The 27,873-nt window shown below is 43.4% G+C and overlaps 1 protein-coding gene across 3 annotated transcripts in view; it reads left to right on the top strand.

Annotated features, from left to right (window-relative positions):
• MYOM1 (myomesin 1) overlaps positions 1-27,873 on the top strand; it is a 650,420-nt gene that overhangs the window by 223,162 nt on the left and 399,385 nt on the right. For all 3 annotated transcript variants that reach the window (XM_069219961.1, XM_069219960.1, XM_069219962.1), the window contains 3 exons: positions 8,013-8,069; positions 11,781-11,905; positions 15,629-15,812. In XM_069219961.1, the coding sequence (XP_069076062.1) occupies positions 8,013-8,069; positions 11,781-11,905; positions 15,629-15,812 (366 nt within the window). The remainder of the gene's footprint in view (positions 1-8,012; positions 8,070-11,780; positions 11,906-15,628; positions 15,813-27,873) is intronic.

The following is a 27,873-nucleotide window of genomic DNA, read 5'->3' on the forward strand; positions in this document are numbered from 1 at the left end:
TATTCTAAATAGAGACGATGAATGAGTAGTTTGTAGGTAAGCAGATATTGCTGCGAGGTGTATTTTTATAGATGAAAAAGCGAGATTCGCTTTTTGCAAATGTAGTAAGTATCCCACTATGTCCTTTGTAGAGGCATGCAATGGTTGGATTTGATTGGTATGGCAGTAGCAAACAAATCTTTTCCACTTAGATGCATAGCAGTGTCTAGTGGAAGCTTTTCTAGCTTGTTTTATGACCTCCATGCATTCTTGTGTGAGGTCTAAGTGTCCGAATTCTAGGATTTCAGGAGCCAAATTGCCAGATTCAATGATGCTGGGTTTGGATGCCTGATCTGTTGTTTGTGTTGTGTTAACAGATCTGGTCTGTTGGGTAGTTTGACATGCGGTACTAGTGAAAGGTCTAGTAGAGTTGTATACCAAGGTTGTCTTGCCCATGTGGGTGCTATCAGTATGAGTTTGAGTTGGTTTTGACTTAACTTGTTTACTAGATATGGAAGGAGAGGGAGAGGGGGAGGGGGAGGGGGAAAAGCGTATGCAAATATCCCTGACCAACTCATCCATAGAGCATTGCCTTGTGATTCGCGGTGTGGGTACCTGGATGCGAAGTTTTGGCATTTTGCGTTTTCTTTTGTTGCGAACAGATCTATCTGGGGTGTTCCCCAAATTTGAAAGTACTTGTTCAGAACTTGGGGGTGAATTTCCCATTCGTGGACTTGTTGGTGGTCTCGCTAAAGGTTGTCTGCTAGTTGGTTTTGGATCCCTGGAATAAATTGTGCTATTAGGCGAATGTTGTTGTGAATCGCCCACTGCCATATTTTTTGTGTTAGGAGGCACAGTTGTGTTGAGTGTGTTCCTCCTTGTTTGTTTAAATAATACATTGTTGTCATGTTGTCTGTTTTGACAAGAATGTATTTGTGTGTTATTATGGGTTGAAAGGCTTTTAACGCTAGAAATACTGCTAACAGTTCTAGGTAATTGATATGAAATTTTGTTTGGTGTACATCCCATTGTCCTTGAATGCTGTGGTGATTGAGGTGTGCTCCCCACCCTGTCATGGAAGCATCTGTTGTTATAACGTATTGAGGCACTGGGTCCTGAAATGTCCGCCCTTTGTTTAAATTGTTGCTGTTCCACCATAGAAGCGAGAGGTATGTTTGGCGGTCTACCAACACCAGATCTTGAAGTTGACCCTGTGCCTGTGACCATTGTGATGCTAGGCACTGTTGTAAGGGTCGCATGTGTAGTCTTGCGTTTGGGACAATGGCTATGCATGATGACATCATGCCTAGAAGTTTTAGCACAAATTTTGCTTGTATCTTTTGGTTTGGAAACATAGCACTTATTACCTTGTGGAATGCTTGCACTCTTTGTGGACTTGGAGTGGCAATTCCCTTTGATGTGTTGATGGTTGCTCCTAGATATTGTTGTGTCTGACACGGTTCGAGGTGTGATTTTGTATAGTTGATGGAGAAACCCAGTTTGTGAAGGGTTTGTATGACATATGTGGTGTCGTTTGTGCACTTTTTTACTGTGTTGGTCTTGATTAGCCAATCGTCCAGGTAAGGAAACACATGTATCTGTTGTCTCCTGATATGTGCTGCTACTACTGCTAGACATTTTGTGAACACTCTTGGTGCAGTTGTTATTCCGAATGGCAACACTTTGAATTGGTAATGTATTCCTTTGAATACGAACCTTAGGTACTTTCTGTGAGAAGGGTGTATCGGTATATGAAAGTACGCATCTTTTAGGTCTAATGTGGTCATGTAATCTTGCTGTTTGAGCAGTGGAATGATGTCTTGTAGTGTGACCATGTGAAAGTGGTCCGATATGATGTAGGTATTTAGTGTCCTGAGATCTAATATTGGTCTTAATGTTTTGTCTTTTTTTGGAATTAGAAAGTACAGGGAGTAAACTCCTGTGTTTTTTTGTTGTACTGGTACTAACTCTATTGCATCCTTTTGCAGTAGTGCTTGAACTTCTAGTCCTAAAAGTTCTAAATGTTGTGGTGACATTTTGCGTGTTTTTGGAGGGATGTTTGGTGGGAATTTGTGGAATTCTATGCAATAGCCATGTTGGATTATTGCTAATACCCAATTGTCTGTTGTAATCTGCTGCCAAGATTGGTAGAATTGGCTTAGTCTTCCCCCCACTGGTGTTGAGTGAAGGGGTTGTGTGACTTGAAAGTCACTGTTTAGGTGGAGGTGTTTTTGGAGTCTGGAATCTTCCCCTACTCCTTGGGAATTGACCCCTCTATATCCCCTGAAACCTCCTCTTTGGAATGAACCCTGATATGGTGTGGTTCTTGTTTGTTGGCTGGTGGTGTCTGTGGGTTGGCCACGAAACCCCCCTCTAAATGGAGTTTTTCTAAAAGAGCCTCTGCTCTGCGGGGAGTAGAGTGCGCCCATGGCTTTGGCCGTGTCTGTGTCCTTTTTAAGTTTTTCAATGGCTGTGTCCACTTCAGGGCCAAAAAGTTGTTTCTCGTTGAAGGGCATATTAAGGACAGCCTGCTGGATTTCAGGTTTGAAGCCTGAAGTGCGGAGCCAAGCGTGTCTCCTTATGGTGACAGCAGTGTTGACTGTTCTCGCTGCAGTATCGGCTGCGTCCAGTGAAGAGCGGATTTGATTGTTTGAGATCGTTTGTCCCTCTTCAACTATTTGCTGCGCCCTTTTTTGGTATTCCTGGGGAAGATGGTCTACGAGAAGTTGCATCTCATCCCAGTGTGCGCGGTCATATCTGGCCAGCAGCGCTTGAGAATTTGCGATGCGCCACTGGTTGGCTGCCTGTGATGCTACTCTTTTTCCTGCCGCATCAAATTTTCTGCTTTCTTTGTCCGGAGGTGGGGCGTCGCCAGATGTATGGGAATTTGCCCTCTTGCGAGCTTCCCCTACTACTACGGAGTCAGGTGGTAACTGCGAAGTAATAAACACTGGGTCTGTGGGTGGTGGTTTGTATTTCTTATCCACCCTTGGGGTGATGGCTCTTGATTTTACGGGCTCTTCAAAAATTTGTTTTGCGTGCCGTAACATCCCTGGTAGCATTGGGAGACATTGATATTGGCTATGTGTAGCCGAGAGGGTGTTAAATAAAAAATCATCCTCTATAGGATCGGAATGCAGTTGGACATTGTGGAATTCTGCAGCCCTAGCCACCAGTTGCGAGTATGAGGTACTGTCCTCTGGCGGTGACGGCTTTGTGGGGTATGAATCGGGATCATTGTCCGGCACTGGGGTGTCATATAGGTCCCAAGCGTCTTGATCCTGATTATCTTGACTTATGGTAGTTTGCGCTGGTGAGTGCATTTGTGGCGGTGTTTGTGCCGGCGATGCCTGTTGTGGTGGAGAGGGCGGAGGCGTGACTTTTTTAACCACTTTGGCTTGTGGTTGTGTGTCATCCTTGAGAAGTCCGATCCTTCTTTTCCTCATTATTGGGGGAAGGGTTGATATCTTCCCTGTGTCTTGCTGGATGTACAGTCTCTTTTGTGTGTATTCTGATTCTACACTTTGGAGCTCTTGTCCAAATCTGTGCATCTGGCCACTTATTCCTTGTTCCTCTGTGTAGGATGAAGGTGTGGAACTTTTCGGCGCCGAGAGCGAATCTTTTTTCGGCTTCGGCACCGACAGAATTTTTGTGCCTTTCGGCAGTGTGTCTCGGTGCCGATGTTTTTCGGTGCCGGCATCTTGTTTTTGCCTCTCGGAGCCGCTATCTCGGCTCCGAGGTTGCTCCATGGCGGTCCCTCGACCGGAGTCGGGTGTCTTCGCTATGGGCGTGCCCTTTTTCGGCGCCTTCGACGGGTCGCCGGTTTTATGGGTCGAGCCATGGCCTGTTGGCAGTGGCGTCCCCTGGGCTTTTGTCTTCTCGATGGTTTTAATTTTCGACGTCTTACTCACTGTTTGTTGCTGTTGTTCGACGTCGGAGTCTCCGGATTCTGATTCCGGAACCGAGAATGTTTCCTCTTCGTCGTCAAAACGTTGTTTTGTTGGCGTGGACGCCATTTGTAGACGCCTGGCTCTTCGGTCCCGGAGTGTTTTTCTGGACCGGAAGGCTCGACAGGCCTCACAGGTATCCTCCTTGTGCTCGGGGGACAAGCACAAGTTACAGACCAAGTGCTGATCTGTATAAGGATACTTACTGTGACATTTTGGGCAGAAACGAAACGGGGTCCGTTCCATCGGCTTCGATGTCGCACGCGGTCGGGCCGACCAGGCCCCGATGAGGGAATCGAAGCTACCCCAAAGTCTTCCGATGATCGGTGTCGATGTACCTAACTATCCCGATACCGAACGGAACAATACCGACGCTTTCTTCCGAGATTCTGACTAACTTTCCGAACCGAAACACGGAGCGAAAAGGAATACGTCCGAACCCGACAGCGGAAAAAAACAATCTAAGATGGAGTCGACGCCCATGCGCAATGGAGCCGAAGAGGGAGGAGTCCTTCGGTCCCGTGACCAAAAAAGACTTCTTCGAAGAAAAACAACTTGTAATACTCCGAGCCCAACACCAGGCAGCGGACTGTGCGAAACATGTGTATCTGCAGCAACATATGCCATCGAACATATTATTACTACGCAACTCATAAGCAACACCCAGCGAAATGAATGGTGGAAGGGAACAACTGAGAGAAGGCTCTCCTGGTGGGAATGGTGGAGTGGAGCGAACTCCCAGCATTGCTGATGGCCAGATTGAATGCATCCCCTACTGCTCCCTATGTGGTGCATCAGACTGCAGCTGTGCGGCAGAGATTGGTGACGGTGGTGATCAGGGTGGGGCCTATTTCACAGGGAGATGTTGCTGTGGGTATTATCTCTGTTGCGACAGATGGAGGAGGTTATGTCATTTCAACCGTGGCATAAGAGTGACTGCGAGCTCGTTGGGGTCTTGTATCCCAACTCCATGTTTATGTCCTTTGAGGATGCATGGATTCAGTTCGGGCTAGGACCTGGGCAGTTCTTACACCATGCTGGCTTAACTGACATACACTGAGCTGTTTGGACGTCTGTTTCAGCTGTGCCTCCCGCGTCGGCTATGCTGGGTGCACTGCTGACGCTGGGGTTTGGGCATCATCTTATCTCATTGATTCATAAGGTGTTGCAGGCAGATGATCCGTTTTCTACTGAAGGTGAGGCGGGTCTGGGAGGCAGATGTTGGGGCTTCGCTCTCAGATGTGGACTGGGCCAGGATTTGTGCGAAGTTGAAGTCAGTGTCAGGCAATGCTTGGTTCAAAATACTTCATTTTAATTTTCTACATCATAAACATATAACCCTAGTGAGCATGCACAGAATCAATCCAGAGTACATTCTTCATGTCTCCGTTGTGGATTTGGGGAAGCAGACTTTATACACATGGCATGGGGCTGCCCCGAGGTGAGAGAGTTCTCAGTGAGGGGGGTAAACAAGTTGAGTCAGACTACCACATTGGCCTGTATACTCACACCTCATGTTTGTCTGTTGAGCAATCTTGTTTGCCCCAAGAAGCTCAAAATGACATACTGGGTTCTGTAGTGGGCTGTGGTATTGGCAAGGAGGCAGGTAGCCACCACATGGATGGGGGTTAGGGCTCCCTCTGAGGCACTTCGGGTCCGAGATGTGTCTCAGTGGTCAATGGCACAGGAAACACAATTGTGATGCACCCATTCGGATGCTAAACTATAAGTTGATTTGGGATATGTAATATTGTAATAAATTATGTAATACATTCTTGGACCTGGTGGGAGATGCCTCAGAAGATGAGTCCACAGATAGTGAAGTGCAACTATAGTGTGGTGACGCTTAGATCAGAGCCGATGGCGGGATATAAACAAATGGCTATTTTGGCTCTCATATACAACTCTTACCTCCCCTGTTGTGCTTCACAACTGTATTTGTCATCATGGTTAGAATCAAGTTTTGTCTATACTGATATTGCAATGTGACCTTTGATCATAGTGCTAATTGTTGTTTGTTGTTTATCATTTATAAAAATGATTTCTCTGATTGATCGGTGGCAGAGGAAACACAAATGTGACACACCCATTCAGATGTTAAACTAAAATTTGATTTGGAAGATTGGGGTGTAATATGTAAAAAAATTATTGAGCCCAGTGGGAGATGCCTTGGAGGATGACTCCACGAATAGTGAGATGTAACTAACGTGTGGTGATGCTTCGGTCACAGCCGGTGGTGGATATGAACACCTGGCTATGTTTGTGCTCGAATACAACTCTTACCTCCCCTGTTGTGCTCCACAACTGTATTTGTCATCATGATTAGGTCTCTGACCAAAAAACTCTGCTGCGCTATGTGGAGTTCCGCAAGCGATGGAGTGCGTTAGGTTATGCCGTTCACGCAGATTTTTAGCGCTAAAAAATCAGCCTAAACAGCACCACACAGTGCAAGAGGGTGCTGCTTATTTTCTGCCAATCAAGTCGATTTTCTTCATGAGCGGCAGCTTCCTCAACACGAACAGAAGATTTCTCAATGTGGGCAGTAGCCACCATCCGTGACCGCCCGCGTTGAGAAATCTCGCTGGGAGGTGGTGATTTTCCTCTCTCGCGCTCGCCAACTTAAAGTTGGCGAGCGCCAACGATGAAAAAAATTGTGCTCCGCTACATGGAGTTTCTTGGAACTCTGAGTTTGTCTATACTGATATTGCAATGCAAACCTTTGATCAAGGTGCTGCTTTGTTGTTTGTTTTTTATCATTTATAAAATGACAAATAGTTTTGTTTTTTTAAATGATGTATTATGAATAAGTGTTGTGGTTGCCATCCAGACTTTCTAAACTACCCAATCAAATCATCAGTTATTTTCCATAAATATGATATACATGCATGTAGCTGCACCAGACAATCTACAAGGTCCAGCAGCAAACCGACAGCATAACAACACAAAATGAAATCAAATCCCACAGCCCACGAAGGCTCTCCTCTTCCAAATATATTCCAGGTTGTTGTTTGTGGTCAGTGAATAAGGGTGTGTTGAAACTCAAGAAACTGAGTGAATGGAATGCATGTCTGATATCAGGATATCAGATCCCAGCGTCATTTTAAAACAAAACTACAAATTAAATTTAAAAGAAGGGGCAAAACTATGAATGAAACTTAAGGCAGGAAACACAATAATAATGCTACATTGTAGGAAGAGCTGTAGTGCAAGATCACGTTTTCCTTTGTGCAAGACACTCGAAACTCGATGACACAAAAGCTTATCATGTGAAATATAGAGCTTCTTGTGGACAGGAAATCTTGTTTAGAAAAGAATGAACCTGAAATTCCAGAAAACACATTTACATTTTTTCCTGGTTTTTATTCCCTTGTCTCATTTAGTGGTTTTCAGTAACAGGATACTCTTTTTGAACAATCTGTTAGCTCTATAAGCTTCTCTCTCCGTCATCCGCTATCACTCCCTTTTGTGTGTCTGAGAAAGCACACAATTGGTATTATGTACCCCATCAAACAGTACTACCATGAAATCAATATATATGTATATAGATTTATATATATACTTCCGATATTGGATCACCAAACACATCAGAGAAATATAGCAGTCAGCTCCTGGGCCGAGTAGGGTCTAATGTCCCATAAAAGGCACACCTCAGAATGGCCAACAGAGGATGGCTGGTTTTAAAGCAAAACTATTTTCAGTCACTTTCCTTTCTGAGTTACAGATCCGAGTTTTCCCCTACGGAAATCTACTGCAAAGTGATGATTTTTTTTTTTAATCATTTAAGGCAAACAGATTTTTCTGTGCAAACACGTTTGCTTGCCTGGCTTCTGAGAATGTGAAATCGTTTCAAGTCAGACTCACATTCCTAGGCTTAAATAAAGCTGAACAGTGCCACGTTGAAAAGCACTCTACACCCAAATGAAAAAAACATAACATGTAATTGTGCGTCCACGGCTATGTAACAAAAAGATGTCTGCAGCAGTGCTGTGAGTGGAAGGTTGGATTCTGATTCACGAGGTGCTGAAGGATTCCTTGGTCTTCAAAGTACGCTCTAATGCTACTCTGTCTTGCTCTTTGATATCACAGGTCATCCATCAGCGCCATGGACCGGGCAGATCATTGTCACCGAAGAAGAACCTGCCGGTAAGGTCCAATGTCCTCTGCTGTTCAGGCATGCTGAAGGCCAATCAACCAAGACGTGCCATAAACTAACACTGCGTACTTATGAGTATTTAGTTTAAAAACAGTAAAAATGAATATAAAAAATACAGAAATCATCAAAACCCTTTAGAAATAATTGCAAATTGTTCCTCGTGTGGCCGTGGCATCCTAAAGCTAACAGTACAAAAGTGATTTCCAGTGAACTTTGAAATTAATGTTGTAGATGTAATCAGGAAGTCCTTTGTAGTTTGGCCTCGTGCTGCCTCTTATAAATCCAATTGCTAATCTTTAGTGCAAACGGTTTGGGTTTGAGAACATTAGATAGAGCTCGTTTGTTACCTTTTGCAAGCCTAGGTAACACAGATCTGACCAAAAAGATTAGAGAGTTGGAGGCATCTTCTGAATTTCTCTGGAAATTGTCTTGACTTGTTTTGTCATTCTGTGTATATACCTATGCAACCCCGCCGCTAATACAAGCAACATTACTTTTGCTCCAGATGAAGAACCTGCAGCCCCTCTCATAAGTATAAGTGTGACACTGTGGATAGTTCAGTCGAGACAGGAAGTAATATTTGACCATGTATATGTTTAAGTGCGCTTCAGCTTTTCCATGTTCAGAGACCATTCCTGAATTGTTATTATATGCAGTCTTTTGAAACATGATATTCTTCCACAGAGCATGCCAGAGTGAATGTTGATTGATTAAAAAAAAAGGAGATGAGAGTAATCCAAATCTTCAACTGTGAAAAATGCAAGATTTATTTTGGACGGCATCTCTTTCTTCACTCCAGGACACAATAGCCTTTAGATAGTATATACAACTACATATGGGCTACGGTCAAGGGTTGTCACTACTTCTGGCAGGGTAAGCAAGCAGTGCTGTAACAGTATGGGAGAGGCTTTCTAATGTCTTAAAATGCACTTACAACCTGAGTTTGCTAGGAAGCACCATTGAAATATATAGCGTCTCTGTTCGTCAACATAACCAGTCTTATAGTTCAGATAACAGTTGTGCCCAGTTTAGAAATGCACCCTTAAAGCCCTATTTAGGGCTGGATGATCGTAGAAAAACTTGCAGTTTCTGGAAAAATAATATATTTTGGCATATGAACCAACAACGGAATTTCCACCACCTTAGCGATAGTATCAAGGAAAAATGCCTAGTGGATTTTCCTCCAAATGTAGCACTGCCTCCAGAAGCCTGTAGATTTTTCACCCAGTTCTAAATCAAGCCCTTAAGCTATGTTTCTGTCATTAAAGTAGTGCTCTAGTTAGAAATAGGTGCTGGAGCTGTCATTTTTCAAGACCTTCAGGTGTGGATGCACGGCATCTGTCGGTAGTATCTTAGAGTCTTCGCTGCAAACTGTAATCCTGTTTCCTTACATACGTCTCATGGTAGCAGTAAGGGAAACATCTGTATGTGAGAATGAATCTAAACTTAGGGTTGGGTAATGAGAACACTGGACTGTTGACAGGTCCTTTAAAGGCAACGGAAGAGCAGCTGGCTAAAAACATTGGTATAGGCCCACTGCTCTCAACATTGTAATATCCGAGTTTAGGACCCCTGATTCTCCCTCTCTGTGGCCTATCCAAGTTTTGTGTATTGCAGGGGAAAGGAAGAGGCCGGTGCTGTGGGCGAAGGCACTCTACAAGGCTTTGCCGCTCCATTCTCCCATGCTTCACAGTGATACTGGATAGAAGGAGGGTGGGGGAATTTTCCTCTCCTGTGTCTGCTTTAGCTCTGCCAAATGGTAAAAAAAGTATTTTTTCAGAGTGCAGAAGACTAAAGGGCTGACTTCAGCCCCTTTCGCAGCCCCTCTGTTTGATCTTTATATGTGGCCGCTGTGGCTATAAAACCGCACTGAAAACACTGATTTGCAAGTAGGATTATAAAGGCCAATCTCCACTAAATAAAGCAATGACTGGGATATAAACCCTGTTCCTAGCCCACTTCAAGCAACATTCCAATACTTGAATGTGAATGTCCACATTGAGCCTCTCACTTTTCTGCGAGAGGCATAGCCTGTGACCATTAGAAAAGAGAAGAGGCGTATCTCCCTCCTCCGAGGTCTACCACTGCCACTGTCATGCAGTGACAGCAAGAGCTGCAGGAGTAAAGAGTGTGAATCCTCTTCACCACCCTCGTTTTCTGGTGTCCTGGCAAATTGATTAGGCAAAGTAGTTTGGCAGAGCAGAGTGAGACAGGGGCTGCAGAGGCTTCGTCCTCCCTTCTTTTGAGGCTCCCACTGTCAATACGTTTCATTTGGTGTCACACTGCTGAGGATGTCCTTGGCAGCAACTGAGAGCCAAAACCAGTGGTTACTTAATGGTTAGCATTGTCTTCTGCAAGAAGGTGGAAGAGCTGGGGCAGTGGGTACTTCTACCCACCCCAGCAGCTCCTTCTATCCTTGTATAATTGACAGCAGGAGCAGTGGAAGGAGGTGGTAGACAGGAGCCTGCTTTACCTTCCCACAAGCACAGTGGCAACCTAAGTTACAGCACTTAAAGGGAGAGGTATTGGAATGTTGCCACCGACAGACTGATACCACTGCTTGTGGTCCACTGTCGCGCCACTGCACCATCAGCAAGTCTTGGTTGGAAAACACATCAGCGCCCAGGATTCATTGCAGAGTGTTTTAAATGGGAAAATTTGAGAAGTACTCACAACTAAGGTCTCTTTGGAAGAAAACAATAAGTTCTTAAATTTGGAATGAGGAAATGGGATAGTGAAGCCAGGAATACCCATGGTGCTCCCCACAAGTAAGACCTACCCCGGAGATGTAATTCATTCACATTTCTGAACAGCAAACATGGAGGCAACAGAGTGTAGAGTGCATTGCCTGGGTAGGAATAGTCCAAAGATTTCAAAATAGTTCTGTCTAGAATTATATCAGATGACTGAATTTGACAAGCCAGCACGTTCCAATAAATGCTTGCTTCCTCGGGGCTACAGCATATTTTTGTAAATTAATCCATGAAGAAAAAACACGTCCAGATTAGGCAGGATTGGTACAAAAGATCCCATTATAGGGCGTTGAAAAAGAAACAGTTATTCAGCTCAGGAGTTAACAAAGGCACAACTGTGGTAGTCTTCCCCACATGCAAAAGTTTTGCTAAACATGTGGGCTTATACCTTTCAACATATACTAAGACAAAATATAAAGATAATTGGCAGGACTAGGATGAAGATCTTCACACGTGACAGTAGTTGTACCAAGTACTCTACTAGTTCATAAACTTTACCACAAAGGCCTTGGTATGCATGCCGGCTAAAACTGCTTGAACTGCTAGTGAAGATCACCCACAGTCACAGAAGTACAAAAAAGAGGAAATAGGTCATTTCTCTAACACAAGGAATTTCTTGGACTGAACCGCCAGTGCAGTAAATTAACATAACTTGTTATAAACAGCCTTCTTTATCCGCAATAGATTTTGCATTTAAGGGCCTTACAGAAGTTCGAACTGTTGTTTAAACAGTAGAAAAAACTAATTCTTCTGTAGCAGGGACATTTTATAAAAGGTTAACACAAGCTTAAAAAAAAAAAAAAAGGCCAGCACCCTATCGTGGGAAATGACCAAATACTGCCTACGCCCAATGACAATCCCTCGAAAACATGTGTATAAACATCGGACAGTCAATATGGTCCAGCAGGGTTAATTCTTGTTTGTCTTGTGTTCTGTGCTCTTGTGTAGAGGGTGTTGTGCCTGGCCCAGCCACTGACCTCACTGTTACTGAAGCCACCAAGAACTATGTCGTGCTCAGCTGGAAGCCACCAGGCCTGCGCGGCCATGAAGGAGTCATGTACTACGTGGAGAAGGTAACAACAATAATGTTTGCCTATGCTTGATGAGACATGCCATGTCACTTCTTCTGGAATTTTATGTGTGTAAGGTGGATTATTGGCATTGCTTACGAAGCCAGTGTATGATATGGTTGAACTAGAGCAAATTGCTATTGCTCTTTCACACATGACACCGTATCCAATGCTGTCAACATAACAGCTTCAGTCACATCCTTTGTGCATCTATGGGGAACAAACAGGCCACACAATTTGAATAACCAGACACAAAATTTCACAAATACTCTCAAGTTTGGAAAACATTGTCTGGAATGGATCTAGGCTCAGCTGTCTCGGAAGCCCCCTTCACCAACAGAGGGTGCTACCAGAATCCCATCAACTCTCGCCACACTGCTTTAAACCAACTACTGCCCACCTCCTCTGCCTAAACACAAGTGCCTTCTAGTGAAATCTGAGGTGGAGGTACACTAAATCAATCTAAATTCATCCACCCACACAGAACAGTGACTTCTATGAAGCATCTCACTAGAGCAAGGGACCTTTTTTCCACTAGGTAGAGAATATACTCTGGCATGGAGGATAGATCTGTGCTAAAGCGTCGTCATACAAGTTGTCCTTAATAATCTAAAATTATTAGATAACTTTCATGGGTAACATCATTCCCAACAAGTGGTTTATGGTTTACATCTTTATTGGTGGCACCAGCTAAGAGAAACATGTGTCCAGATATGCTTTTACCTCCTCAACATCAAAACTGACCATCACAAACTGCAGAGGAAAGGTTAAAAAAAGAAACACTAATTGTATAACATCAATAGCATTACTCAACTAGTAGCACATTCCACTGATCAACCACCCAGGAAAAGAGGAAAAAAGAAGAGGGAGTTGAAGGAGAAAAATGACATGAGAAAATTAGTACATCATACCGGCCCGCTCCCCCTCTCAACATGGTCAAAATGTTACCCTGGTAAAACTCCTCCCTCGCCTGCCTTCAAGACACAAAGTTACATCAGACTAGGCCAATACCCAACTGAACAAAGATACATATGAGCTGTCTGACCCGCACCTCATTGATTCAGACGGCTGAGCTCCGGAAAAACTATGGAACTGTTTATTGACATTTTACACTTTCTGGTTAACCGTCTTTGAAAAACTAAGACCCATATTTAAGGGCCTTTGGGCTCAGGGCAGCGCAGCAAGTCACCTTGCTGCTCTGCCCTGTGTCAAGCGGAAAGAGCAGGAGTGCACTGTGTCTATGTCATCAGGCACATTCCTGTACCTTCCCACTGCTCTGCGACCATTTTGGCAGCCTAGCACCAATGCAGGCACCCTTGCACCATGTTGCAGTGGTGTCTGTGGTGTAGGCAGGATTGTTTTTTGTGCAGGAAGGTGCACCTTTTTACACAAAAACAATCGTGGGAGGCTTTTTCCTCTTTCTATGAGTGCTGTAGATACAGATAGACACTGAAAAACAATTCTAGCTCAATCTATGTTAAGCAAATTAACAGCACTCCTGACTCCTTTTAATTTATTCTACTACATTGAAACTGGATCAGATGCATGGACTGGTTTCTGGTGGAGTACAAGATCGATCTGAATGCCCAACAATAACCACTGTAAATACCACTGACCCTGCGTTTCAGTGCAGGAGGCTGCCCTTTTGTAGAGAACTTTAACACCTTGTCAAGGGTAGTGAGCACTAAATAAATGGAATGGCAATACAATATATAAACCTCCTGGCCCTCACTAAAATTAATACCATAACATTCAGTATCGGCCAGTCAACTGTAGTTCATATAGACTGCATAATAATTCCCTTATACTGTTTAACACTATCACACTCACATTAGGCAAACTGCTATTGGTCATGTCCATCATCCAGTAGTATATGAGTGCACAGTAATAAACCACTCATTACCAACTGACTAGATATAGAAATACTGAAGAGCTCTGCCCTGTGCTACTGGCAAAGGGAGGACTTTAATTTAGTCCACCACTGCACATCCCAACAAGCTACATACTATAATTGCTTCTTGACCTCTCACACTGGCATTCAGATATGGAATGATATTAACAAAGTCCATGCCAGCAGATCTCTTTATCATTTCTTCCTCCAACCTATGCCTACTCTGGACCATAAACTTTAAACAAAATAAAATATTTAAGTTTCGACAACCCAGTGAAATAATCAGCTACGTGGATTATACCCATAACAAATACCCTAAAGGGAGCTCCAGAGCTGCTTAAATCTTCCAGCTTACTGCCATAAAAATTATAAACAGTGCACCTCTGGACAAGACTTCTTCATCCTTTACACTGCTAAGCACTGTGTCCCATAACATGATAACCACACCTTATCGGTCATCACGCATCACAGAGATGCAACACTTCCCTCATATGATCAAAACAAACACACTTCCAACCACATTCCCTTTATGGTGTAGCATGATACCGAGGTGGGCAAGCTCTTCAGATCCCCACCCCATATGGGTAGTAAAAGCTATATAAATGTTGCAATAAAATATAATAAAACTGCAATTAGACTAATGTTTTCTTTAAAAAAAATCTCATTTGGAGACAGTAGGTTTACTGGCAGTCCAGGGTTGGACTGGTATACAGGAATGCACAGAAGTATCCTGGCGGGATTCTGCAGTGTTGAATTAGGGGCTGCAGTGGAATGCACTTGGGGCAGTGGCACACATGAAGTTTAAAGATAACATTTAGCCCATTTTTGTTTAAATTTGCTTGCAGTAGGAAACCCTCTCCACGCAACCCATATGTACAGTATAACAGTAGATAGCACTCACCACATCCCCATGCAAATGAGTGAACGTTCTCCCTACGAATGCACTATGAGTGTGCCAGTGTGGTCTATAATACAGTAGGAGCTGCACAAGTTGTGCAGCCCCTTCTGTAGTATCAAAGTACCCTAGGGCTGCATAAAGTGAGTACAAATGCCCATTGATCCCCTAGGGCATTTATGTAATACAGGCCCAGGAGTACTACTTTATATACTCCAAAATGCCTTTGTTAGTGGGCCCTGAACAGCAATAAAGGGGCATGTTTCCCAATTGTGATTTTTGAAGGTTTTTCGTGTGGATTATATTATGCCTGTTCACATTACCTTACTGAGATTTCCTGCATATGTGGGGCATCCAGATGGGCCTACATAAGCAAGGCTGGGGTTTGTGTGTCATGACACATCATGACACATGCACAACAGAGTCCCATTTGAATACTGCCACCAATGCAGATGCATTAGTAATTAATCACACTTGCATTGTGATGCGTGCATGGGCATGCGTCATAACATATGGCAGCAATTTTTAATTTATAATTTTATCATGGTGGACATCCATGTTAGAAAACTAAATTACTATTTAAAAAAGTCAAAAGCATGTGCGCAACAGCACAAAACAGGAAGCAAGTTGCCCAGTAGCACTTAGCAACTGGTGTTCACTTGTAAAAACGTTGCATTGGAAAAGTATGTCTACATAAATCTTTTGTTTCTTCTCAACACTCTTCTTTATCTGCATTGCTTTCTGGACTACCAGTTAGGTCGCTTATGTCGTCTAAGAAGATATGATGACACAAATTAGGCTACTCACAATTAAAAAGTATAATTAATTACTGGCTACAACTAGTAGTTTACTCAGGTGGGGATTTGTGATGCTTCTCTATTGTCAGTGTTCTCACCATATTTCAGTTTAAATGTTACAAGGTTTTCTTGTTCTGTTGCAGTGCGTAGCTGGTACAGACAACTGGCAGAGAGTGAATAATGAGATCCCAGTCAAGTCTCCACGCTTTGCTCTGTTTGACTTAGCGGAAGGCAAGTCCTACAGTTTCCGTGTCCGCTCATGTAACTCGGCTGGAGTTGGCGAACCCTCAGAGGCAACTGAAGCTACTGTAGTAGGTGACAAGCTTGGTAAGTCATCATTTGGTGAGAACACTTCATTTCAGGTCAGTTTCCTTCTGTTGTTGGAAAACAGCATATGGCAAATCGTATCCTCATTTGAAACAGCATCTCTCCATTTTAGCGTGTCACAGTTGGGTGTTGCATTATCAATCTATCTTCATTCTGCATGCTATAAATGTTCTGCCAATTCTGCTTCACCAAGAAAACACAAGAGGAAACTTTATAGTAGGGTCTTTATAATATTGTTTCCTTCAGGCAATGCCTACGGCTTTCTCTTGTTGATGAAACTGAAATGAAAACATAATTCAAGAAGAAGGATATTTCTTGTGGATTGTGCAGAAATCTACCAGTTGATTACCCTGTCCAGGGAAGCCATAACGTTTGAGGGAAAATTTGCAAAGTCTACAAAATATTTCTCCCTTTCACCCTATCAGAAAATCCACTGAATAGAATAATCCAAAAGAAAACACAGCCCACTAGCATGATATTCTAGCAGAACTTTATGTAGAAAAGATAGAATCAGCCTAGGAATATTTGTACCACACATAGGTAGCCTTATTTTAGAGTTATTCACTCAAAACAATTGCAGAAGGTGCAGGCTTACAAAATCTAGAACAGTAACATCCACACCCATTAAGAAGGTTCTGCCATTCCAGACAGGTGCTTAGAATAATCTCAAGTGGCCCAGCTCACAGAACCTTTTTCACACCTAAGTGGCTTCCCACAAACTCTCTTGAAGTCTATCCTTGCTCTGTCCAGTTAACTTGTTAATGGACACCAGAAAAAAAAGCATACCCAGAAGCACTAGGTGGTGATATTTGTGATGTTATTACCAGCACTGGAGGTTTGTTATTGGTGGCATGTTTTCTGGGTGGTGGTATGCATGATAGTATTGGTGGTGATGTATTTGGTCCATGGTATATGTGATATTAGTGGTGTGGTATTGGTTGTCTTGGTATGTCGCAGTGGTGTGATATTGGTGGTGGTGTGGCATTGGTGGTATTGATGATTGTGGCATTGGTCTCTGTGTTGTTATTGTTGGTGTGTTATATTTGGTATGCTGTTGGTGCTGTAGTGAAATTGATGATGTTGGTGTGATATTGTTGGTGGTGTATCTGTGGTGTTTTTAATGGCTTTTGTTGGCGATATTATTAGTGCTACTTGTTGCTTTTGTGGTACTATCTTTGGTAGTATGGGTGGTGCTATTCTTTGGTAGTATGGGTGGTGCTATTCTTAGTGTAATAATGCAGTTGGTGCTGCCGGCATTGGTGCGGTTTGTACTGGCTGTGTTGGTGATAGTGATGGTGTTGGTAGTATTGGTAGTGGTGGTATTGGTGATGTGGTATTGCTGGTGGTTGTATTGGTGACTTTAGAGGTGATGGTGGTGGAAGTATTAGTTTTGTCACGGGTGGTGATGTGGTATTGTTGGTGATGGTATCAGTTGTATTTTGGTCCTGGTAGTGGTAATAGTAGTACTACTGGTATTGATTTTGGTGGTGCTGTATTGCTGATGGTATTTAGTATCAGTGGTATTGGTAGTGTTGGCATTATTGACAGTGGTGCATTGGTGGTCATGGGGTTGATGATAGTATTGTTGGTGGTGTTTGTACTAGTGGCGGTGATGATGTTGGTAGTGTTGTGATATTGGTGGGCTGATTTATACTGATAGTGATGTTAGTGGTGCTGGTGGTCTTATTAGTGGTGGTGTGGGTTTGGTGGCAGTGGCATTGGCGATGTTGCCAGTAGTGCTGGTGGTCTTATTGATGGTGGTGTTGGAGGTGTGCTATTGGCAGTACTGGCATTGGTTGTAATGTAGGTATTGGTGGCATTGATAGTGGTGTGATATTGCTGGGGGGGTGATATTAGTGTTGGTGGTTTTGGTACTGACAATGAAGTATGTATTGGTGATGGTATTGGTACTGGTGGTTTCGGTTTTGCTTGTGATCTTATTGGTGGCATGGGATTGATAGTGATGGTATGGTAATGGTAGCTGTGATTGTGGAGGTGGTATTTCTGTTGATGACTTTGGAAGTGGAGTTGAATTCGTGGCTTGTGGCATTTGTGGTGGTATTGGTAGTATGGATGGTCGTGGTATTGTAATATATGGTGTTGGTGGTACTGGTGGTGTCGTTCGTCTGAGATATTGGTAGTGGTATTGGTGGTTTCAGCAGTGGTATCAGTGGTGAAATTGGCAGTATGGGTATTGCTAGTTTTTTTATTAGTGGGACTGGTGTAATGGTATAGGCGATGGTATCAAGGGTGGTATTAGTTATAGAATTGGTGATGATATTGGTGGTGTTGGTACTAGTGGTGTTATTATTGATGGTAGCGGTATTAGTTGTTAGGGTACTGGTGGTAGCAGTATTGGTAGTGGTACTGGTTATGTGGTGGTATTGGCGGTGGTGTGGTATTGGTAGCATTGGTTAGGGTGGCATTGGTTAGGGTGATATTGGTAGTGGTGCGCTATTGATGGAAACAGTATTGGTAGTATGCTGTTGGTGGTATTGGTGTTAGTGTGATATTGTTCGTACTGGTGGTATTAGCGGTGTGATATTGGTGCGGTGTGGATGGTGTTGGTAGTACTAGTTGTGTTACTAATTGTGATGTGGTATTGGTGATGGAGGTGGTATCAGTTGTATTTCAGTTGTGGTACTGGCAGTGTTGGTATTGCTGGTACTAGTATTGGTCGTGGTGTTATTTTCAATTGTATTATGTATCAGTGGAATTGCTAGTGGTATTAGTGGTGGTATTGTTGATGGCGTTGCTATTAGTTATGGTATTGGTATTCATGGTATTTGTGGTGGGAGTACTGGTGTGATGGCACTAGGTGTGGGGGTGGTGTTGGTAGTGGTGTGGTATTGATTGTACTGCTTTTTGGTGGTATTGACAGTGTGATATTGGTGGTGGTTTTGTATTGGTTGCAGCATTGGTAGTGGTGTGGTATTGGTTGTACTGCTTTTGGTGGTATTGACAGTGTGATATTGGTGGTGGTTTTGTATTGGTTGCAGCATTGGTAGTGGTGTGGTATTGATGGTGTGGTGTTGGGAGTATTTGTGTGGTATTTTGTATTTTGAGTATTGAGTCTGGTGGTACTGGTGGTGTGAAATTGGTAGTGGTGTAGTGCTGGCGGTAGTGGCATTGGGGGTAGAGTGATGCTCTTGTTGTATCGGTTGTGGTGGTGGCATTGGCAGCAGTGATAATGATGTTGGTGAAATTTATATTGTTGGTAATGGCTGAAGTATGGTATTTGAGTATTGGTCTTGCTGGTCGTGTGGTGTTGGGATAGTCATTTAGATGGCACAGATGGTTGTGTGGTATTGATGGTGGTATTGAATTGGGGTTGGTATAGTGTTTGTAGTTGTGTGGTGGTTGTATTGGTATTGATGAGGGTAGCATTGATAGAAGTGGTGGAATTTATATTGTTGGTATTTGTGGAAGTTTTGAATTCAGGTATTGGTATAGGGCTGGTGTGGTTTTGAAGTAGTGGTATTGGTGTTATTGATGGTTGTGTGGAATTGGTGTTGGTGTACTGTTGGTGATAGTGTGGTATTGGTGGTGGTGATATTTTTGGTGTATGTTATTGGTGGTGATATCGGTAATGGTGGTGGTGTTGCCTTATTGGTGGCGGTATTGGTAGTGATATTAATGTTGTTGTATTGGTTGTGGTATGGTATTGTTGGTAGTGGCATTATTGTCGGTGTTCTGTTGATAGTGGAGTAGTATTGGCGATAGTTTGGTATCGCTTTGGTGTTGGTGATGTGTGTAATTGGCGCTGGTAAATGTGGCAGAAGTGTGATGGGCTAGTGTACTTTTAGATGTAAAATAGTTCCTTACCCACAGCAAAGCAAGCACTCCACATAAGATGATATACCAAACTGCCAATAGCATGATTTGAAGAGAAAAAACTCCTCGAGACGGAGCCAAAGTCCAATCTGTGCTTATTTGTAGTACTCGATAACAAAAGATCTGACAGAGAACAAAAACGTCTGTTGCCACACCTAAACATATACTCCAGACAAGATAAGTAAAGAATGCTCTCTGAAAAACAACAAAGAAATGTAATGATTGTATTAAGCATATGTGGTGTGGATCCTGTTGATATGCACTGTCGCAATTCTGTGTTCCTTCATTTAGTATCTGTTGAACAGAGGCACCATATGGGCATTGGCAACCATAGGTGACAAAGACAAGCATCACTTTCCCATATTCCATTCTTTCGTCCGTTATGCCGCAAATGTGACAAATGCATTTGCAGAAAGTTATACTTGTTTTACAGTCTGGAAATTAAGGAATTGGACAAAATGTGGAGGAGGAGACTATAGGCCATATGAACGAAAGCTTTTTCCCATAGACACAGAATGGGCAAAGTCCTTTCGTACATCTGGCCCTATGACACTTAAATTAACCCTTTGGGGGTGCAAGCTCAACTACCGTAGCAGAGAGCACTGTACATTTACCCAGATATGTGCCAGCTGGCAGCGCTTGTTTCTAAAATAATACAGATGATAGCCATATTAAGCTCTTTGTTCCCAAAACCTATTTATCCTCTTGTCTTTAAAATAAGTCACCCAAACGGGCTAACTGTGACAAATAGCTGTTTACAGGCATCCTTTGCAGTACAGTTAGTTTCAAGTTTAAGAAATAGTGAAGGGAAAAAGATGGGATATGTGCACTATTTCCATTTCACTCTAACAGTGTTTTCAGGTAAACTGTTACACGAGTTTACAAAACTTTTTAAAATAATTCTTTGTTTGAAGAAATCATTCAGTATTGCTTTTAGAAATGCACCAAAATATTAGACCAATGCCTCTCTATGGGTTGGAAATGTGGTTGTCTTATACACAGCTGTCTTTTCAAAACAACAACTCTCGCCTTAAGAAAATGTTGCACAATCTAGCAGAAGTGCATAAAGTATGTAAAAATTGCATTTATTATATATAGCCTACTTTTAATATGTAAGAGGAGCGCTAATATGCGGTCTTTCTGGAATCCCCCTTGTGAGGTTAAAAGTAGATGTCAGCCCAGACTTTACATTTGTGATAGCCGATGGGACACCAGAAGGGAGAACACTCACAGTGGTCGGCATAGACACACCGAATGCAGTGCAATGTGAATTTTCAAAAACGTAATCACACAAATACGTTTGATGTATCACACACTCAATTTGGTGCAGAGATTTTAAGTGCATCCCAGATGACACTCTGGATAGATCATTCCCTCCCTTCAATTCAATTCAAACGGGATTCCTATAGCGCATGGCTACCCTAACCGAGCGTCCCGGCGCTAGGAGAGCACCCCGTCTCCCTATGTCAGGTACCCCCTGACTCATAGATCAAAAAGATATGATTTGAGGAGTTTTCCAAACAAAGGTTCTGGCTGCTGTTTCCGAATCACTGTAGGGAGGGAGTTTCACAACCTAGGGACGAGAAATGCAAAGGACTGACCCCCAGCTCTTCCCCTTTTAACCTTCGGTACTACCATTAGGCACTGGGAGCTTGACCTAAGAGAATTTCCTGGAATATAGGCAGATAGGAGGTTTTGAATGATAATCGGATCTTTCCCTTGGAAGGCCCGGTGGGCAATGCACATAGCCTTGAAACATATCCTTTTCTCAACCGGCAGCCTGTAAAGAGCTTTTAAAGCTTGACATGTGGATTGGTGTTTGGGAATTTTGAGGGCAATTCTTGCTGCTGCATTCTGGATTACTTGCTTTCGCTTTCCCACATACTTAGGGCTCCCCAAGTAGAGGGAGTCACCATAGTCCAGGCGGGAATTAACCATTGCCTGAACCACGATTTTCCTTGTGATACTTGGTAGCATGTGCGGGAACTTCCTGAGAAATCTAATGATCCCAAAACAAGATCCTGACAGTTTTTTAGATTGAGTTTCAAAATTTACCTTTTCGTCTATCCAAAACCCAAAGCTTTTGATCGCTGGGACCGGTTTTGGAGGCTCTCCGAGTTGCTTTGGCCATCCTAAATGCCAGCCATTTAAGTTTTCCTTTCCAAACATTATGACCTCTGTTTTATCCCCATTAAGTTTGAGATCGCTCCTTGACATCCAGTCTGTTACTTCATTAAGACATTCATTTAGCTGGGAGGCAACGCCGCTATTGTCTGGGTTAAGAGCCGTGATAATTTGAGTGTCATCTGCATAGGACACTAATGCTAGTCCATAAGCTTGTACAATCTCTGCTAAGGGCTGAACAAACAAATCAAAGAGGGTAGTGCTCAGAGATAACCCTTGTGGCAGCCCATGTTCTAGCGAGTGAATAGATATAAAGCACAGGCCCTCGCACACCTGGAAGGTTCTATCTGCCAGAAAAGCTTTCAGACACTTCTGTACCTCACCTGAAATTCCTATTTCCTCCATTCTCTGAAGGAGGAGAGGATGCGACACCCTGTCAAAAGCAGCACTGAAATCCAGCATTATCATGGCCGCAGCATCCCCTCAATCTAGGATTGTACGAATTTCTTCTGTTGCTGCTAAAAGTGCACTTTCTGTGCCACTGCCTGCCCTGAAGCCAATCTGGGTAGGATGTAAAATACCTTCTGTTTCTACAAAAATAGAGAGGTGATTCTTTACATGTTTTTCTAACACCTTGCTTGCAAATGGTAATAAGGAAATGGGTCTATAATTCTTTGTTATAAGAAGACTGACATCTGTTTTTTTTAGCAACGGCTTCATTATAGCAAGTTTCCACATCTTAAGAACACAACAAGTTAGTAAAGTGGTACACACAAATGTTACTAGAAAGATGGACCCAGCATTGGAGGTTGGTAGATACTTTGCAGAGTTCACATCCAGTATGTTAGAAATGGGGTCTCTAGTTGGCACTCTGTTTGAACCCTGTACAAGTAGGGATCCTAACTCTAGTCAGGATAAGGTAGATACCTGCTCAGATAAACCCTTCTCACCCCCATTGGTAGCGTGGCACGAGCAGTCAGGCTTATTTTCAGAAGCAATCTGCACATAACACACAGTAGTACTGTGAAAACACTATAAAAGGACACCACACCAGTTTTAGAAAAATAGCCAATATTTATCTGTGTAAAACTACCAAAATGATCAAAATCCAACATACAGGGCTAAATATATGAATTTTGTAAGATTCATCTTAAAAATACAGTTCCTTAACGTTGATATCTCCACCTGGGGCTATCAAAGTGTTGTGATCAACAAAACCAACAACGAGCGCGTCGCTGGCGTCGCAGTGTCGGTTCCGGAGTCTGTGCGGGTGTTGTCAGGCCCTTGAAGTCACATGCCTTGTGGATCGAGCTCCGGGCTGATGAAGACAGGAGCACTGGTGTGGATGGCATCGGGCTGTGGTGCGAAGCGGGACAATGCAGCGTGCAGTGCCCACAGGTCACGGTGCAGGCAGCAGCTCGGCAACGTCGTCCAGAAGTGTCGGTGAGACTAGGGCTGCGGTGTGAAGCAGGGTGGGGCGACGTGCGGTGTCAGGTCACGGTGCAGGCAGCGGCGGCATCATTGCTAAAGCGCTGTCATCGGTAGGCCCAAGCCAGAGGTGCAGGACGGGACGGTTCTTCATGACCCTCACATGTGTCCACAGGCCACAGTGCGAGCAGGGATGCCTGGTGACGACACTGGAGTCAATGGTGCTGGCGTCAGTGGACCGGGCTGCGGTGTGGGAAGGGATGGTGCTTCGTGCTCCTCACGAGCGGTGTCCACAGGCCACTGTGCAGCCAGGGGTGCCGGTGTCAGCAGGAGCGACATCATCGCGGATGCCTAGGCTGCAGTGTGAGCAGGCGATGCCGCAGTGAAGGGCCCACAGGTCATGGTGCGAGCAGCAGCTCAATGAAGTCGTCTGATGACGGCATCGGTGACACCAGGGTCACGGTGCGAAGCGGGGCAGTGCGGCTCCATGCAGTGTTGGCAGGTCATGGTGCAGGCCATTGGCTTCATTGGCCGTGGTGCAGTGGTTTTTCCTCTTCAACAGCACAAAACACACATTTCCCAGTGCTGCAGGCTGAGGAAACTGAAGTCTTTGGTGTCCCTGAGACTTCCAACAGGAGGCAAGCTCTACTCCCAGCCCTTGGAGAATGTTCTCAAGCAGGATACACAGCAAAGTTCATCCTTTGCACTCCTTTAAGGTAGAAGCAGCAACTGCAGGTCAATACAACAAGGCAACACAGCAAAGGGACAGTACTCCTCTAGCTCTTCTCCTTGGCAGAGGTTCCTCTTGATTCCAGAAAGATTCTAAAAGTCTGGGGATTTGGGTCTTCTTCTTATACCCCTTTCTGCCTCTGGAGTTGGCAAACTTCAAAGCAAAGTCTCAAGTGTTTGCAAATTCCTTCCTTGTCCAGGCCAGGCCCCAGACACACACCAGGGGGTTGCAGTCGGCATTGTGTGAGGGCAGGCACAGTCCTTTCATATGTGAGTGACCACTCCTCCCCTCCCTCTTAGCACAGATAGCTCATCAGGATATGCTGGCTATACCCCAGCCCCCTTTGTGTCACTGTCTAGCGAGAGATGCAAACAGCCTAACTGTCAAACCGACCCAGACAGGCAATCCACAAACAGGCAGAGTCGCAGAATGGTTTAAGCAAATGCCTACTTTCTAAAAGTGCCATTTTCAAACTCACAATCTAAAAACCAACTTCACTAAAAGATGTATTTTTGAATTGTGAGCTAACTCCACATTTCTGTCTGCTCCCAAAGGGAATCTACACTTTAATAATATTTAAAGGCAGCCCCCATGTTAATCCATGAGAGAGATTGGCATTGCACAGTGAAAACCAAATTTAGCAGTATTTCACTGTTGGGACATATAACACACATAAGTACATGTCCCACCTTTAACATACACTGAACCCTGCCCATGGAGCTACCCAGGGCCTACCTTAGAGGTGCCTTACATGTAGTAAAAGGGAAGGTTTAGGCCTGGCAAGTGGGTACACTTGCCAAATCAAGTTGGCAGTTTGAAACTGCACACACAGACACTGCAGTGGCAGGTCTGAGCCATGTAGGGCTACTAATGTGGGTGGCACAACAAGTGCCACAGGCCCACTAGTAGCATTTGATTTACTGGCCCTGGGCACCTCTAGTGCAGTTTACTAGGGACTTAACAGTAAATCAAACATGCCAATCATGAATAAACCAATCAACAGTACAATTTCTATAGGGAGCCTATTTAAGATTAACACTAGCTTTGAGCCAGATTGCAATGCTATTGAAAAGTGCTATTCCTCCACCACAAGATAAATGGAAAGATGAGCTTACAAATGGACCAAAGTAAAAGGAACCACCCTGACAGAATTGCACAAGTTGGGAGAGTCGGCATTGGGACACATTCCTGAACAAATTTAATAAAGAAGAAAGCAGACCACTGTGAGGCTAACATAAATAATGACAAAAGTAGTGAGATCTGTGTAAAAGCTCAAAGGACAACTGAGTTACGTTTGCATGCAATTTGGTAGTAGAATGTAGTAGTGACTACTGGTTGCAAGATGGGATGATAAAATGGGATTCCCATGCCCAAACTGTAAGTGTGAAACTTAGAAAATGCTTTCCTTGTAAACTTAAATTAGCAAAGTTTGTTGTACTCAAAAGAAGTCCATCCCAAAATTGACAATCTAGTTTGCATATATGCCCATCATTGAGATTCTAGGAAGTGTAAAATGAAAGTACAGTAATTGAACATGTAAACTAGACACCCCAAGTTGTTGTTAACACAAAATAAGTAGACATTTTTTTAAATAAGTTAATGTTACATGATACTCTCAAGTACTTATCTGCTAATCACAGTTGTAGTGCTTTCCTCTTATCCAGTTTCTAAGCACTAACATAACACAACAGAAATGCACTTCTGAGGTCAAAGAAGACTTTTATTGTTGTTAATTCTTCCCCAACCACAATATTTATGTATGACGAATTAGTAGCTTTCAAGTCCCCGTTAATCAAACAAAATATATCAGTTTGCAATATACACAGCAGGTTATATTTATAAGATATTGAATGCAAAGCAAAACAAATACTTCACCGTGTGGGAACTATCTACAGCTTCATCTTTCTAAGGTCTGCAAGCTGATGACCCCTGTCAGCCGCGAGAAAGAGATTCATCTACCCACACGGGATTGCTGGCAGCTGGCGTCAAGCTCCAGCACGAGGTCCGGCAGATTCGAATCTGACTCTCTGCAGCCTGTTACATTCGTTACAAAGGTGTGCCCCCTCCTCTCAGACCTGGGAAACTGAGCAAGCCTTTTGGAGACTGGCCAGGTCTCCAAGACTACTCCTGTTCCCAAGCTCAAGCGAAGAGAAAAACACCCATGTACTCTCTCTTATCAGGTCTAGTCTACTGTGAGAACAAAACATCTTGGTTCTCTGGTGCAAAAACACAGCTTGGAAAAATACAGCTTGGATTCTCAACTGCAATGTCTAACTCCACGTTAAAGGCAATGGGCAGCTAACCTAAATATCAAATGCAATGTCTAGTGTCATGTCAAAGCCAATAAGCATCTAAGCTGAATACAAAATGCAATGTCTTATATCATGTCAAAGCCCATAGGCAGCTGAGCTGAATACAAAATGCAATGTATAATATCATGTCAAAGCCAATAGGCAGCTGAGCTGAATATAAAATGCAATATATGATATCATGTCAAAGCCAATAGGCAGAATATCTAATAGCATGTCAAAGTCAATAGGCAGCTAAACTGAATACATCATGTCAAAGCCAATAGGAATGCAATGTCAAAGCCAATAGGCGGCTAGACTGGATACAGCATGTCAAAGCCAATAGGTAGAATACAGAATGTAATGGCTAATGCAATGTCAAAGCCCATAGGCGGCTCAACTGAATACAGAAAGTAATGGCTAATGCCATGTCAAAGCCAATAGGCAGAATACAGAATGTAATGACTAATGCAATGTCAAAGCCCATAGGCGGCTAAACTGAATACAGAAAGTAATGGCTAATGCCATGTCAAAGCCCATAGGCGGCTCAACTGAACAAAACATACCATGTGCTACTGGTGAACATTGAGCAACTAATATGCGCAGTGGTGAAACACAAAGTCATTGGTCAAAACAAAATTTAACAAATGGCAGTACATTCCGCCCTTTGACCAATGAATTTTTGTTTCACATATCTCTTGTTTCAAACAAAAACAAAAAACATCAGCACAAAAAAAACATTATCAGCAAGTCACATTTGAATGATCAAAGCAATCCCTGTAAAGCAATAGAAGTGAATTAACACATTGATTTCATAACCTTTCACATCAGATACATCTACATAGAAAAGACTGGGCAATTTTTATACTCTGAATGAGTCTCTAATTCAACAGCGTTAGCCATTTGATGTGGCATGAGTTCTACTCATTTAAAGATGCACGGTCCACCTGAAAGGTTTGCTGGAAGGTAAGCAAAAGTCAGAGTTCCATACGAGAAGGGAAAAAAAAAAAAAAAACACAGCTTAGTTCCAGTGGAAGAATGCAATCAAACAAGTTGAACTTGAACTGAAGGCGCAGTTTGCGCAAAATGGATCCATGGTGCTGGCACTTTACTCAGCCAGGTTCAGGTTGGGGATTCGGTCCCTTCCCCGACCCCACACGCACACACCGGAAGGGGGACCACACAGCACACTCAGAGACAGTGGCGAAACGTGGTAGGATCTGCAAAAGAAACAAGTATGACTTTTCTTGCAAATAACATTTTTCATTTAAACTGCACCCTTCCTCTTTCTTTCCCTGTTTTATAATCAGCAGGACGTTTTTGAGGCCCTTTGTTATATTCAGTGCAGGTTCTGGAGGATCACTTGGGGCTTCAGCCCACACATCAGCACTGAGGTTTTTATCTGCTGCACCACAGCTTCCCTTTTCTTGCACTGTCAGAAGGGCTGGGGCAGACTCATTCTTTACCAAACCTCCATTCACTGCACTTTTGCCAATTTGGGCCATTCTGTCTCCAATTTGTTTGAATGAATCAGATTCTTTTCTAGGTATCAGCATAATTTCGATTTTTCCTTGGTAATTTGCAGCAATCACTCTCCCTAAAACCTGATCAATTTGCCATTTCTGTCCTGGTAACTTTCCTCTCCCCAACTGCTCTG

Source organism: Pleurodeles waltl, chromosome 2_2 (assembly GCF_031143425.1).
Source record: "Pleurodeles waltl isolate 20211129_DDA chromosome 2_2, aPleWal1.hap1.20221129, whole genome shotgun sequence".
NCBI classification, from domain to species: Eukaryota; Metazoa; Chordata; class Amphibia; order Caudata; family Salamandridae; genus Pleurodeles; species Pleurodeles waltl.